Below are 15174 nucleotides of genomic sequence, written 5' to 3' on the forward strand. Positions count from 1 at the left end.
GAAAAAGGGACAGCCACCTCACACCCACCGCTCTTCAAACCCACTCCCTTGGGAGTGCATGTCAGCAGTTAGAATTACTACAAAGGCAGCGCGTGCATATTTCCAGCACCTGAAATAATATTCAAAGACACATTTTGCCTCACAGTGGAGTTGTGTTTCATGCTAACAACTACGGCCCCCACTTAGTTATGGGTGTATTATACTTAGCTTATTGAGTTGTCATTTACGCCTGACCTGCTTTTCATTCTGGCCGAAGAAGAGGACCAGCGGCGCAGTGATGGGAGGAGAGAGAGTTGGCGGGGGGGGGGGGGGCAATGGAGGCAAAGTAAATACATGGGGAATAACAGAAACTGTAGCCTTCTAAATAACTACTCTTCCAATGCCCCAAATTCATAATAATGTGGTCTGCAGATAAATAAAACAAACCCAATTTTCTTGTTAGCATAGAAATATGGGCCAGGCGGCTGTTGTTTTTTTTTTCTTCTTCTTCCTTTAGAGATCTGATTATTGTTTTAAGCTAGAGCTGCTTCAGCTTTAGATGAATTGCAGCCCCCACTCCAACTCCCCCGCATGACCTCTACCTCTCAATTTACACTGGGGGGTTAAATTAGCCAGCCTGATGAGGGCCATCATTAGTGCGATGGGGTGCTGTGCTATGCTGCTAGCAGTTGGCTTTTGCTTTATGAAGTGTGTGAATAGGGAGAAAAACCTGTTCGGCAGAAACTAGGTATTGCAGAGCGCCAGGGTTTGGAGGCAGCCCAGTCTGCGGCAAATCCTGGGCATTGTTCTTAGATCAAAGAGAGAGAAAGTGGCAATGTAATACGAGCTCAAATTAAATGGATGTTTTGTCTTTTTATGTGACAGCCTCAATTCTGGCCTTGAGTTTTGATGTTGGGTTGTTTTTTCCAAGCGGTTCTGTTGTGGCTGGGTGGCAAGAGGGAGGTAGATAGAGCAAGTGAAAGAGAGGGAAAAAAGAGAGGTGGGAGATGGCGACCTGCTTCCCTCTTGTGTTTCTACCTGAAAACCCACAAGGACGCAGGGAAGCCTTCATAGCAGTCACAAACACACATATCGTTAACCCGACTTCATGCCTCCATATTGATCTGGCCCTTGATGATGCTGCACGTGATGCACTGCGCCGTTCTTACCGCTCATTGCTATTATCTGTCACGCTGATGTCGCTTTAAATCAATAACCATCTAGGAGCCCCCCCCCCCCCCGCCACATACACATACTTACTCACCACCACCAACAGCAGCTCTTTCTTGGAGTCAGAGAGCAGAACCGGTGCCGTCACTGCAGAGTGTGTGTGTGTGTGTGTGTGTGTGTGTGTGTGTGTGTGTTTGCATGAGCGCAGTCTGATGTGTCCACACGTCAGCTATCTTTCTCCGCTAGCTTAGGTTACTTCAATAGCAGCCATTCTTTCTCTGTTCCCCCTCAAAGCACCGTGTCCTCTCATTTCTGTCCTTCTCTTGATTAGAAGCACAGAGAGGAGGGGGGGGGAGGGGTGAGGGGGGTCACGCATACAGTTAGGTGCTTTCACCTGCATGGTGGGGGGAAAGGGGGCGGGGTACAGGATCCGTTCCATCTGCTAGCCCTGCGCACAGCCGCCACACTCTCCCACCCACTGTCCTCCTTCATCCTCTGCCTCCGCTGGCCATCACACTGACGATTCTTTTATTCCTAGGATACCAGCTGCCGGTAAGGTGATAGGTGAAACGCACACACACACACACACACTCATGCAGACACACACACACATACTTGTAGGTGGCATTGGTACGCTGGTACACAGCTCACCAGAAAGCAGGCACAGGTGTCCAGTAATCATGCCTGTTTGACCTTTCTCTAACCTTTGATTAAGGTGAAAAAAAGACAATATTTTCTGCATTCTGCCTGTTTACTTAACATCTTAACAAAGAGCTTCATTGTTGGCAATCTCCTATGTAACCTGACCATGTTTTTCCCCCCTTCTTATTCAATAAGGGAGAACAGCTTGCAGCTTAGAGACGACAAAAACAGGCCCAAATTGAACTACACATGAATTTCTTTTGTACTCCTCCTCCAATGTTTTTCTGCATTATTTTGACTTACTGGGCAGAAACACCAGAGGGAACAAACAAGCTGCACTGTTAATTGTGTTTTTCGACACTCCTGTGCCCCCTTAACAAAGTGCCACGGCAAGCTGAGTGCCAGAGAGCTGTGACAGTGGGGACCAAAACAACCTGACGCCATTATCAAATTTCCCATTAGCTGCCCAAAATGGCTGCCCAGTCAACATCTGAGTAATGAGATCTAATAGGGCTGTAGCTGAAAATGAGACCTCAAGACATTGTGGATCTTCCCTGCCTTTTTCCCCCCAGTTCGCAGGGAGTAGAAAAAGCAAGAATGAGGAAAGGATCAGAGAGGAGAGACACAGTTAGCTAAGTGCACTGGAAGAAGTGCCTTGGAGGAGAGGACTATTTTACATGAGGATTAGTGTGCATATCGCCGTCATCAGACAGTGATATGGGGCCTTGATAGACTGTCTATCTTTGATGCCTTCTGAGGCACGGGGCCTTATCCCTTTCGCCTATCTTCTGTAACACGCTCCTCCAACACACACACACTGATCCAGCCCTTTAGAACTGCTGAGATGGGGAAGATTGGATTGTAAGATACATGTGCCTGCGTGTGTCACTTTTGTAAAGTATATCATATGCCTTTCAAAGTCAATGCAAATATCTGACTAGGCACATGTCAATATGCAAAAGATTTCACATGAACCTAAGCGAGCGCACACACACTCCTCCTCTACCTTTAAACATCACAGGTAAAGTTCAACATATTTCATCTTTAAACGCCACACACAAAGCCCCACAAGTGTCCATGTTTAATGTTTCCAACACATTCCCTCCTCTGCTCCTGAATGGCGGCACTGTGGTCTCCAGCTTCTTCATTTTGCATGCCTACGTCAGACAAAATGAACACTGTTGGCAGAAAAAAAGAAAAAGGCACCGCCATTCCACTTTCTTCCCTCAAACGCTATTAAGATTTTTGTTATGTTTTCCATTTTGGCCCCCCTGGTGGAAATAACACATGGGGATTGTCTGAGCCAAACACACATAAATTTCAATATTAATTTGGTCGGCACCTCTGCAGCCTCTCCCCAGCTTCCTAATCTCCCGCCGCATATCTTCATTATCTGAAAGTGTGCTTTCATCTTAATTCCATTTTCATCCATCAAACGTCGGGGAGGTTTGACCTTGCGTGATCTCGACAAAGATAGCAAGGTAGGGAGGGAGCTGGGCGAGAGTGACAGAGACGGAGATAGGGGAGAGAGGGAAAGAGGGAAGTTGGGCGATAAGGCGCCGAGTTGAGATGATGAACGAGGATGGAGGGATGGGGAACATGACAGGAAGAAATGTGGGTGGGGGAGAAATAACTTCACTGCCAAGTTCCGTGGGTTTGTTAAATGTGTGAGCATGTGTGTGAAGCTATTCCATTTCTTATAATCCTCATGTTTCGCCAGCAGAGTGTAGCATGTTAGCGACTACACATGTCTCTTTCCTATCCCGCCGCTCTTAATTCATTCCTTCCCCCACTTGCCTTGGGCTTTTTCCATCCTCCTTCATCCTCTCCCTTCTCACTGTCAGTTTATTTATCCTGACGTTGGAGTTTAATTACTTATTTGTAATAATTGTTTTCCTAATTGTTTGGATCGTAATTGTCCTATTCTTCTGTTGTCAGGAACAGGTGGTGGATGGGACCTGTAAAGGAAGTGTGTGTGTGTGTGTGTGTGTGTGTGTGTGTGAGTGATATGATCAGGACATACAGTTGGCATTCATTTCATCAAGGCAAGGACGCGCCACCTGGTGGTAATATCCTGATGAAATGAGGGAAGCGTGGGTATTTCTAAAGATGACACACACATAGAGAGGCGCGGACAGGCGCTACAAAAGCACACAAGGAGACACACACACTACTTATCCCACTTGAATGATACATGCCTGCATGATCATACTCAAATAGAACGCCTCATTAGCGGATAAGCTGGATATGCTCTCTAACCTCCTCCAATCTATCTCTCTCCTCTCTCTTTTGCCTGTTTGGATGGCAGCCCTGATCCCCTAAATGCAGGTTATCTGTCATCAGTGACTCAGGATGGAAAATAAAGAATCATTTATCAGCCTCAGTCTCTTTCTCTGTCTTTTTCTCCTTCCCTTATCTCAGTCTTTTCTTTCTTTATTCTTCTCTCCGCAATCTGTCTATCCCTCTAGATCCTATCAATGCATTTCCCCCCCCTCTCTTTGGTGACATTCATTTCTTTAAATTTAGCATTTGAAGGCTTCTGAATCTTCTACTTGTGCTTGTATGGGACAGGTAGCAAAATAAGTGAGCTGCTGTTTCTCATCTCCGTAGAAGAGAATGCTCAGCTCTGGCATTTGGCTGCTTTGCTCCAACTCCTGGCTTTGTTGATGCCATGTCATGCTTTCTGCTGACACCCAGGCCTGTGTCACAACAAGCTAACGTTAGCGCCAGCCCCAGGCTCGTCACAAACTGACAGTAGTAGGCCGTTGGTCAGATGCAGTGCTGCCAGTGCTGTGATGGATCCCCACACACGACACCTACACCCCCCCACCCAGATGCCACAACTGGGAACCTAAGCTGATGGCAGGGTGACATGTGAAATGACATGACAATGCCAAAGACACACACATACACATTGACTTGCACTCACCGATAGACAAGAGGCACTTGCACACCTGAGTACGCATGGAGTGATTTCACTTGATATGTGCGTACATGTGCTCACATGCACACGCACAGTGAATGGTATGCCATTCAGATATCAGTGTACAAACAAGGGCTGCATTCAAAAAAGTGGGATATGCGATCTCAAGATTTGCGGGCAGACTCTATGTAAGCAACACCAGGGTCAGGGTTTGGTTGACAGTCATTCCCAGTGTCTGCCAGAGCTTGTGTCAGCAGCGGTGGCTCTAACATGGCGACACAGGAGAAGGCCCCATACATTCATAATGAGAGGATGTAACATAATTCACGATGGACAGCCACGGATGTTGCTCTGGGACTCCGCAAAAAATTACCACAGTATAAATGGGAATACGTTAGTCAATTGGTCGACAACGACAAGCCTTCCTTTATGAATTATGAAAGTTTTATTTACCCCTTTTTACATTCAGCCTCATGCTATCAGCTACATGCCACTAGGCTTGCCATGATGGTGTTCCCGCAGCCCAGTAGAAAAGAAGCAGAGGGTGTTATTTGTCAGCTTGAAGCTAATCCACTGCCACTCAATGCCCCACCCCCCAACCCGTCTCAGCCCCCACTCCATCAACCCAAAAAAAAAAAAAAAATTCTCCTTTGCCATTCAGAGCAGGTCAGGGGTTGAGCTAAGCTTCTGAAGATGTTCAAACGCGTCCCCTCAGAATAGTATCTCTGTTACACCAGTGGCCTAATCCGCCACTTGAAGAGCAATTAAAAGTTTAGCTCAGACTTTAAGAAAGTAACCATGTGTGATCTTTTTTTTCTCTCAGTTTTTTTTCTTCCTGCGGGTCTGTCTCTCCGCCTGCGTGCATGGGGTGCATGCTAATAGGAAAGGGCTAGCTGTGGCACTCGTCCAAAGGCATTCCAAACACATTGGGAAAAGAAAGGACTAAAGGGGGGATGTGGATGAAGGAAGAAAATGGAGTTTGGGATGGAAGGATCACCCACTTTCTTGCTTCCTTATCATCTATTTCCCTTCCTTTCTATATTCTTTGTTCCTTTCTTGTACTCTCTCCAACTTTTGCATCTTTTTTTCCCACTTCAATTTCCACTTCCTTTTTCTGAATCCAAAGTGGTTCCCAAGGCACAAGCTCTGAGACTAAGAATTCATCCCCCCAGAGTTCCTTCGGAGGACTTTTTGTGCCTAGCAACAACTTTCTATGGCAAAACCCCAACCATACAACAGTTGGAAGCATCGGGGAGTTCATGTTTTGGGTTTCCTGCTGTCTTTTTGGATTTATTTAAGTAATCGTTTCTTACTGGAGCACATATATTTATACAGCAATTTCTTCTGCCACAGACTGCAATAAAGGGTCAGTAAAGACTCAAGAAAACACCAGTGGACAAGCACTGAAGGACGTTCAATTGATCGGTGTGCTGTCAGATCATAAAACGGACACATGGTAAAATGGAAGTGTAAAAAATACTCTCACGATTTCACAGATCGACAAGCGAGTGCTAATTGCCTCATCAACTCTTAACAAGACGGTGCGCTGTGTTTCCCATAATGTCTGCACCTTCTGTAAAAAAAATTTTTTAAAGGTGTTTAAAAATGTTTTTATCAAGCTTTGTACCCATCTGGACTGTATGACCTCTTAGCTCTCTGACAAAGTTTTAAATGAAAGATGGCATGCAAATCTGTCAGTGTAATCTAATCTAATATCTTATTGTTTGCAAAGCCATTATTTTGTGCACAGTTAAGGTGAGGAACCGGCAGCTGGGTGCCCTTATGTGGTTTTTTTCAAACCCAGCAGAGTAGAAAAAGATGAAGAAAAAAACACTCTTTGCATCTTTGTTGACTGAGAAGGTAACGTTGGAAAAATCAGACACTGAACTCGCAAACTGCTCTTTTATCTCAGCTTTGTTTTTCTTTTTTTTCTTCCTGGAGTCTTGGGTGTTCTTTGGAAATGTTACCCCGGTTTCTCCTCTTCATCCTGAGTGACCTGGGGGGAATGTGTGCGGAGGAGTGAAGTTTGAAGAAGACGGGGAATGTGAGGAAGTGAAGAGGAGCACTGGAGCTTGACAGGGCCAAAGCTTTCAGTCAGGCTAGAACATGATACCTGAGACCCTGCAGGCTGTTGCGCTAACAAAGCTGCAGCCAACTACACCAGAATTCCCACAACTTACTGGGCCCTTGCCAAAACCCTTTTTGAAATTCCCCCTGGTCACTTATGGGAGGCCTGACACACCTGAGAGACCATCTACATTCGGCCTACCCTCTTGTTTTTGACTACTGAGGCCAGTCAGCATCAGCCTTGTGTGCCTAGCTTAGCCTGTAACATAGTAATTAAGTGCAACTGCACCCAAATAAAACCTGAATCCACCCTGATCACATTCCAATTGATTTCCAGTCAGACATTCACCTTGAGGTCATTTGTCTCATTTATCGCTTCAGCATCAGTGTGTCTCATGATCTTTTTAATGCACAGTACTGGAATTACACCAAGATTCACCTGCATTTGAGCTTTGCGACGACAAGCAGTCGCAATTGGGCTAAGCCGATTGAAGATGCAAGCAACGGTGTTTTTTGGTGTACCATGGCTATTTGGCACTTTCTGTGCGTCTCAGGTGGCATATCACAAGTCACTGTCTGGTTGGCCATTAAAAATGAAACATGGCTTCTTAATTACAGACTGGCACTTTTGGCAATCATGGTCATACTCATGTGTCACTGCCTTCTCTCACTCTCTCCGAGTCTCTTTGTCTTCCACCCTGTTCAACTGGCCTCTTTATCTGTCTTTCCATCTCACTTACTTATACTCTCTCGTCTGTATCCCTCCATCTCTCTTGGTTGACTGCAATAAGACACTGGCCCTGCAGTTTATGTTTGCTCCCTTTGCCCCAAGCCCAGCTCAGCCACAATTACTTCCTGTGGTTCACGGTAGTGGGTCACTGCCATCCGCCAAAGGTATTTACAGCTGAAATTACACACACTGTGTTTTCCAACCAGGCCTACCTCCATCGCTCCATTATCCTTCACTCAGTCCAGAGGCTCTTGTGAAGGTGGGCTTGATTATAAATCCAGACATCAAGAGAGAACGGGCTCAAAGGTCCTCCGCAGTGGATGAGCAATCACAGTAGAGCTTAAACACAGTCACCATTGTGTGTTCTATACTTGTCCTGCATCACATAATGAGTGCATTAAGTAGCCAAATGGGAAGATGATTGGAGATCTGATGATGGAAACGTTTAAGAAAGTGCTTGACATTAATGCTACTATAAAGCCTTAAAGGAGACCTATTATACTTTTCCATATTTTATAACTCATCCATAATGTTACACTGTTAGATGTTCATGTTAAACATGGCCAAATCTTCAAATAATGAGTTGTGAGCCAAAACCTCAGATTTCCTCCTGTTCTGAACGCGCTGTTTTCAATAGCTTTTTCTACCAACGGCTCCGTTCTACGTCATATGGAGCCAGATGGAGCCAGACGGAGCCAGTGTTCTATATATGGTCATTTGCTCTGCACAGCAACGCTCAGTCTGCCTGTACCGCTCAGCAACAACAACCTGGTAACATGGGGGAGGGGGGGGGGGAGGCATCTACAGCTTGTTTTAGACAGGGGCTGAAATGAAGGCCTTCAATGAAGAGCCAGTGTAAGTTTTTTTGAACTTTGAATCATGCAAAGCTGCCATACAGGAGTCACAGAACTACAATATAGGACTGGAAAAGCAGTATATAAGTAATGTGCCTTGAGAAATAGTGTCACCGATCTGAACAACTCTGAGATTTCATGCAAAGACAGAGTGCTCTACTTCTAAACAATGTGTTACCCATTCTGGGAGAAGGCTCAAACAGAGTGCTGCTGACAGCGGTTCAACATTTAACTTGGGGGAGGAGGAAATGAAAATCAAATCCAAGAGGTCACACATTATTGACATGAGTGGCACAGGCCTGTTTTTATTGGCTCCAGCTCCTCTTCAGTCAGGCAGCCCATGTGTTTTCCCTTTAACATCCAGGAAATAGGCTGGGCCAAGCTTCGGCCACAGCTCCCAATAAACCTGTGGCTTGTTTGCATTGTTCATTTTTTGGGATGACGGATTTGCTCAATCACCCGTGGCTGTCACAGCTGGCTTTCAATCACAGGCACACCCCAAGAGGCCCTCCGCTGGCATCTGGTTAAAATAAAGCAAACCAGTGCTAACTTGTAATGAAAGCCATGCACTGAAAGCTTGGCCACTTTCTGGCAGGACACAGCATGAGGTGTAGCTATTTACTTTATGCATGGATGTACAATAAGTGTTAATTTGATGAGGTTTTGTTTTGTTATGATGTTTCATAAGATCTCTGAATCCAAGGCTTTAAAATCACCCATCACACAATAGACACTCAGCAAACTGGAATGGCTCCCAAGTAGGTGGCACGCCTTTAAAATGAAATACGTCTGGGGGACATGACATGTCAGTACGTTTGTGTATGTGTTTGTGCTAGTGTTTTCTGGTTCAGTCACTGTTAGATTGATTGGCAGCTGAGTGGACCATGAGGGCAGGAGGTTGGGTAGGAGGTAGAGGGACCGGTATCAAAGGGCATGTACTCAGTCAGGCTTAACAAACACACCGGGTCTGAAAATGGCCAGGTATCTGGTGAGAGGGGGTCAACTCTCTGCCATATAACACCATGGACAGACAGCTGAGGAACACCTTCACTGAAACGCCCACAGCCGGCTTTTATTTCTCACAATGTAACATCTCCCTTGCCATCGCTCATGCATTAAAGTATCTTTGGGGCAGCAAATCCCCAGCTGTCAACCCTGATTGTGTGTGTGTGGGTGCACGGCAGATAATTTTGTTCATTTTTCCCTGTGGTTTGGTCATGTGATGAGCCCCAAAATTGTCTTCCCTTTGAATACTTGAAAAGGAGAGAAAGAAATAGTATTGGTTGTGACAAGCCATATGTGATTTCACATGGCTTGCTTGACAATTTCCTCCCTGGCTACTACTGAGACACACACCAGGACATATGCACACAAACATAAGGAAAAAATTCATAAGAAAGAATCGCTCTTTATTTTATTCATTTATTTAAAAGACACAGAATGAAGGGAGCGAAGGTCGCTGTGCAGACGGTGGTTGCTGCAGATTCTAATCCAAAGCCTCCGGCGATCTCTGCATGAACTCCATTTCTGGTCTGCAAACAAATTAGCTTTTTTTTCTCTCTTCTATCTTGCTCTCCCTCCAGTGAAAATAAGGGGAAATTCAGGTGAATAAAATCTATTTGTTCATTTAACTTTTTTTTCCTTCCCGTCAGCTTCTTTTTTTTCTCCCAAACTCAATTTTGCCTCGGTGCGAGCTTGCTGGAGTGTTTCTTTTCTTTGTAACGGGCTCGCCAGCAATTCATTAGGCAACAGTCGTTTAATTTGTATCATTAGAAAACCGTGTTTCCCAAGGAGTATGGCACTCCACTAAATCTGATTCAGACAAAGTACTTTTTTTTGACCACACACAAGCTGTGGGACTTGTTAACACACACCTCACACCAAACAAGTGTTTCGGAGATCTACAGTAAAAACAAACAAACAACAAACAAAACAAAAAACATAAAAAAACACGATTTAATATCTTAACATCTCTTCAAGTGTTATTACACTTATAGAGAGCAGTTCTCCTTCTGGGCCCCCGGTTTTAATTATGCAACAAATGTTTGACTATCCAAGTGAAATTTGCATGAATATTTATACCAATTCATTTGTTGAGTGTTGATTGTAATTACATGGAAACATGATTTATTGCCAAGATTGCTGTGTTAGCCAGCCAGCCAGAGAAAGAGGGTGGAAATATATAAATAAATGCAAATCTTTTCCACACAGACACACACAGCAAAAGGAAGCCCTTTTTTTTCCCGGTGGCTTGTGAGAAATGTTATTATCAAAAAGAGAATCCTCCACAGTATGTGCCTGGCAGAGATTCAGAGATGTTTAGAGTGAGTGTCTCAGGATCACAAAGTAACAAAGAGGTTCACCTTTATAAGGTGACCTGTCAACACCTGCTGAGAATGTTCCCTATATCTGCCCGTTTGTGTCCGTTTGTGTGTTTAGGCTTCATTTGTCAGTCTTTTCCTAAAGAGGATCCTGAAGATTTCACACATACCGGATATTTGCCAACACAATATGAGTCTGACATGTCGTTTTGGCATCTGCCTGTCAGTTCAAATGATGTGACGTGTTCCATGGGTTGGCATGAGCAAGTTATGAAGTCCAGCAAGGGGCTAAAAGAGAATATGTGCAGCAACAGAAGCAAGCTCTGACTGTGTTTGTATCTAATTAATGAATAGCATTAGCCATTTGTTATGCCATTTATTCTGGTAATGACCAAGCCTGATCTTTCATTCCTCGCCTCATGCTCATTCTCCCTCTTTCATCCCTCCCTCTCTGCCATTACCTTTGTACAACGCTCAGACGGGGATTGAAAGATGTAAGGAGGAGGGGAAACGGACTAAAGACAGTAAGAAAGAGGCCTCGGCTTTAATGACATGCTCTGTTACTGCTTAACTCAGGACACTGCTCAATAATGTGTTAGAGCAGGCTACACATATTGATAGCGTGAGCCCACAGCTCATCTAGCAAAACCTTTTGTGTGTGTGCACGTGCTCACATGCAGTCGAGTCGGTGGTGCCTGTTTGTGTGCTCTCGTCTTTGCGTTTGTGATTTCGCTCTGTTCAGTCAGACCTCCTGCAGAGCCGAACGCTTGTTCACCTTGTCCTCTTTCTTAGTGGAATGAAGTGAATGAGGATGTTGCATTCCTCCCTCCTTAGTTGTATTTAACACACAGGTTTAGCCAGCTGCCGTGTCTGCTTGGTCCCCCAAGATTCAAGTGAGTTTGTGAAAGACTTCCATTGTACTGCCTCCTCCATGTCCCTATTAACGTCTTCCTAATGAAAGTTTTCAAGGGGAGAGAAAGGCAGGACCTTGTTTGCAGTGATAAAAGGTCTTTTGTGATAGAGCAGATTAGATTTTGAGTCTCATTTTTTTGGGTCAGGAAGGTGACATCACAGCTATTGTGGGCATTTAAGTTATCCCTAATAGTTTAAAGTTTGCACACTCCTACAACTCCTCCTGATTACTCCAATTAAGGCATAGACTTCTTACCCTTGCCCCCCTTTTTCCTAACCTATTTCTCTATCATCCTGCCCCGAAAATCCCTTTGAAAAAATCCAGAGGATCCAACTCCCTAGCTGTCGTCAAACAATGAGAAAAAAAACAAGAAAAACAGTCCCTTTTATAGTGACCCCCGGCCGTTTGGTTTGTCTTGTAGCCGTTTCGCCGAGTGACCTTCTCGGTGGTGAGCCAGCCCCAGGACCCTCACCAGCAAGGATCGCTGCAGAGCTGCTACGACAGCGGCCTGGACGAGTCGGAGACGCCCAGCAGCAAGAGTTCGTCGGGCCCCCGGCTGGGCGCCCTTCCCCTACCCGAGGACAGCTACGAGAGGACAACGCCGGATGGCAGTGTCGGTGAGGCAGAGCACATGGAAAATGGTAGGGGCAAACACTGAAAGGAGATTGAGAAAACGTTAAGATACAGGAAACACACACTCACATACTGCCTAAAGCATTCACGTAGCACGCCCGATGGTAGAAAGTCTCACAAACATACAATAACATGTGAGGTTCTGTCTTATAAGTTAGTTCTGTAGTGTATCAGGTGTGATGCGGTGTTGAGGCTGTGATGCAGTAGCAGTGGCAACTTTTATTAAAGCCAAAGCCCCTCCAGAAATGTATATCATGTGAAGACAAGGTCTCGGATTTATTAAAAAAAACCTATGGTTCTGTTTCAGGACCCTCAGGCTTATTTGATCAAAGGGGATACACGAGGGAATATATGTAACAGACATATTCTTTAAGTTCAAAACCTTTCAGATGTCTTCCTCCTTTTGGTTTGTAGCACTTTAGGGCTTCTCAACAATTCCTGTTGAATTACATTTGTCATCTAGACAATTGAACGGAGGATAGTGTTTGTTTTGTTTTTTGTTTTACAAGATCCGTATATCTTCCCTGTATTTCTTGAGATAAAGTAAAGGAGGAGTAACAATGGGGGCTAATACCCCACATGAATTGTTTAGAAGCTATACAGATAACTACTGTACTGATCAGCAATGTGTTTGGCTTGAGGCCCTTATGAAGGAGTTCATTTTTCTACAATTGGGAGATAGAACTGCTGTTCTGTAGGTTGAAATGTGAAAAGACAGCAGTCTAGAGAGAGTGAGTGGGAGCAATGGAAAGCAATGGAGCCTATTGTAAAGGCAGTCCCTAGGTACAGCACTGTATCTTCCCTTGCAGAACCTTCTCACAGCTAGCCTGAGCTAGTTTCCTACCAAGGCTAAAATATGTGTGAATGTGTGTGTGTCTGGGTGTGCAGTGAGAGATAGGGGTAATGGTCCCATTCATAGTCTAGGAGTCTGAGGCGATGCTTAACAAGGAGTAGCTGTCTTGAGAGTGCTAAGCCTAAGTGCAGAGGCTTCCCCACTGCAGCTTAGGATAAGGATATTCAAATGGCTTAAAGATTCACATCTCTCTTTTTAGATGGAGTTGTTTTACAGATGATGTCTTTACTTATGTCAAATCAATGCAGTCAATATATCCACAAGCCTGGGCACCAAGATGGCTTTACCTTGTGGGAATATCTGACAGGCTCAAATGATAGTTCTGCAATGAACCTAGACAAAAGGTCAGTCCAACCACACAGATCAAACAGACAGTTGCACAGGTGTCCACAGTGAGCTTCTTAAATTTCAGCCTTAATGCAGATTAAAAGGGATTTGAAACACGTTTAATGCAAGCTGATGGGGCTACTTTGTGGATATTCAAAATCTCCTTTTCCAGACAATAGACACCCATTTACTGGCCAAATTAGACCCAATTAAAAGTCTCATTTGAATTTGCTCTCAGTTTAAAGTAATTGGACAGGGACAGCCGATAGCAGACAACCCACTTAGATCAAATGTGTGATCAGCCTGTCAATAAAAATCACCTTGAGAGCACAAACAGCATAAATAGCGAAATAAATAAATCTAAAAATGGGATATTGAATAACAAAAAAGCTCATGCATCAAAACAGACTGTCCAATTTGAAATATTTTACAAGTAGCACATTATGCACAAAGTATATGGTAAAATAACACTCATAAATTTTGGTTTCAGCTCGGCACACATGTGTTGTTAATTCTCCTTCTCCAGAGTTTCAGAGGGTACTATTGCAAAGTATGCTGGAGCTTTAGATGAGATTTGTTGGAGGAACAGTCAAGGTCAATTCATGAATCAGTCTCCATCCAAGAGAAACAACATGCTCTGCTGCTGCTCGCTATCTTTAGTGAGATCAGCTGAACTGGTGTGTGTGTGTGTAGATGTAGGAAACCCAGCTGTACAAGTTAGAATGGTAGTAAGTGAGTGTATGTGAATATTTGCCTGTTTTGTTCAACATTGTTTTTTTCAGTCTCAAATTTCAAACTCTAAATCTCACATGTTTGCAGCATATTAATACACGTTCTTACAGTTTGTTCTCTAGTAGTCTATGCAGAGATATAATCAGGCAGCAGGGTTGGCCTTCTGGTCTGAGAGTCTGTCATTGGTATAGGTTCTGTCATTCAATCACAGACAAAAGCAGCTGTATGTTAGTGTCCTTGAGGAAGACAGTGGGCCCCCTACCCTACTCACTTATGCTAGGCCACTCTGGAAGGGCATCGGCTAAATACCTAAGTGTAAAATAAATGCAATCCTTTATGGTTAGGGCAAATATTGGCAAACTGCTCCGGCCTCTTGTGGGATGCTAACTCCGGTCATTAGCACTCCCCCTTGTGTTGTAGCCAGAGCACACACAGACACCATCAGCGCTGCATTTGCTCTATAAAGCCCCAGCCCCTTTTAGAAATGTAGGCAGTTATGAGGAAAGAGGGAGAACAAAAGTTAGCAGATGGCTTGCTGTGGTGCTCAGCACTGGCAAGGGCGTCATTAGTGACAGGTAATTGCAGGCATTTACGTGCGTAATGCGACAGTGATTCGTGGCGAGAGCATTTTTTTTTGTTCTGTGAACGACCAGAAGGAAGCTGCGAAAGGAGAAGAGAGCGGATTAGGTGTGTGTTGGTTTGATGTGTGTGTGTGTGTGTGTGTGTGTGGATTAAAGGAGTCGGCGGTTGGAGTAAATTCAAGACTATGTAAATCTCGACCTTGGTGCTAGAAGCAGAGGCTAGAGTCTCAGTTTGGAAACTTTGAATCTGAGGATTTGATTTTTGTTTTTCACTCGCCCTGTTGGCAATTCATCATGTTTAATTGCCACTGCTTTCAGCCAAGCTGAAACACGTACAAAAAGGCTAAAGTCCCTTTTTGTTTCCGTGTTTTGTTTTTTTTTCAGCTCTGACTCGCTTGTTGTCGATCGATGTTCACACAATGTGCAGGGACAATCGTCGTCCACGGCAG

The 15174-nt window shown here is 44.5% G+C and overlaps 1 protein-coding gene across 5 annotated transcripts in view; it reads left to right on the plus strand.

Annotated features, from left to right (window-relative positions):
* Positions 1-15174, plus strand: part of pcdh7b (protocadherin 7b) — a 104950-nt gene that overhangs the window by 37526 nt on the left and 52250 nt on the right. For 2 of the 5 annotated variants that reach the window (XM_038731699.1, XM_038731695.1), the window contains exon 2: positions 12021-12240. The exons of 2 other annotated variants lie outside the window; for them this stretch is intronic. In XM_038731699.1, coding sequence (XP_038587627.1) covers positions 12021-12240 — 220 coding nt within the window. The remainder of the gene's footprint in view (positions 1-12020; positions 12241-15174) is intronic. One more of the 5 variants, XM_038731696.1, reaches the window with a different exon arrangement.

This window comes from Micropterus salmoides, unplaced genomic scaffold, assembly GCF_014851395.1.
Source record: "Micropterus salmoides isolate LMB-PRFRI ecotype aquatic unplaced genomic scaffold, ASM1485139v1 Ms_hic_scaffold_2, whole genome shotgun sequence".
Lineage (NCBI taxonomy): Eukaryota > Metazoa > Chordata > Actinopteri > Centrarchiformes > Centrarchidae > Micropterus > Micropterus salmoides.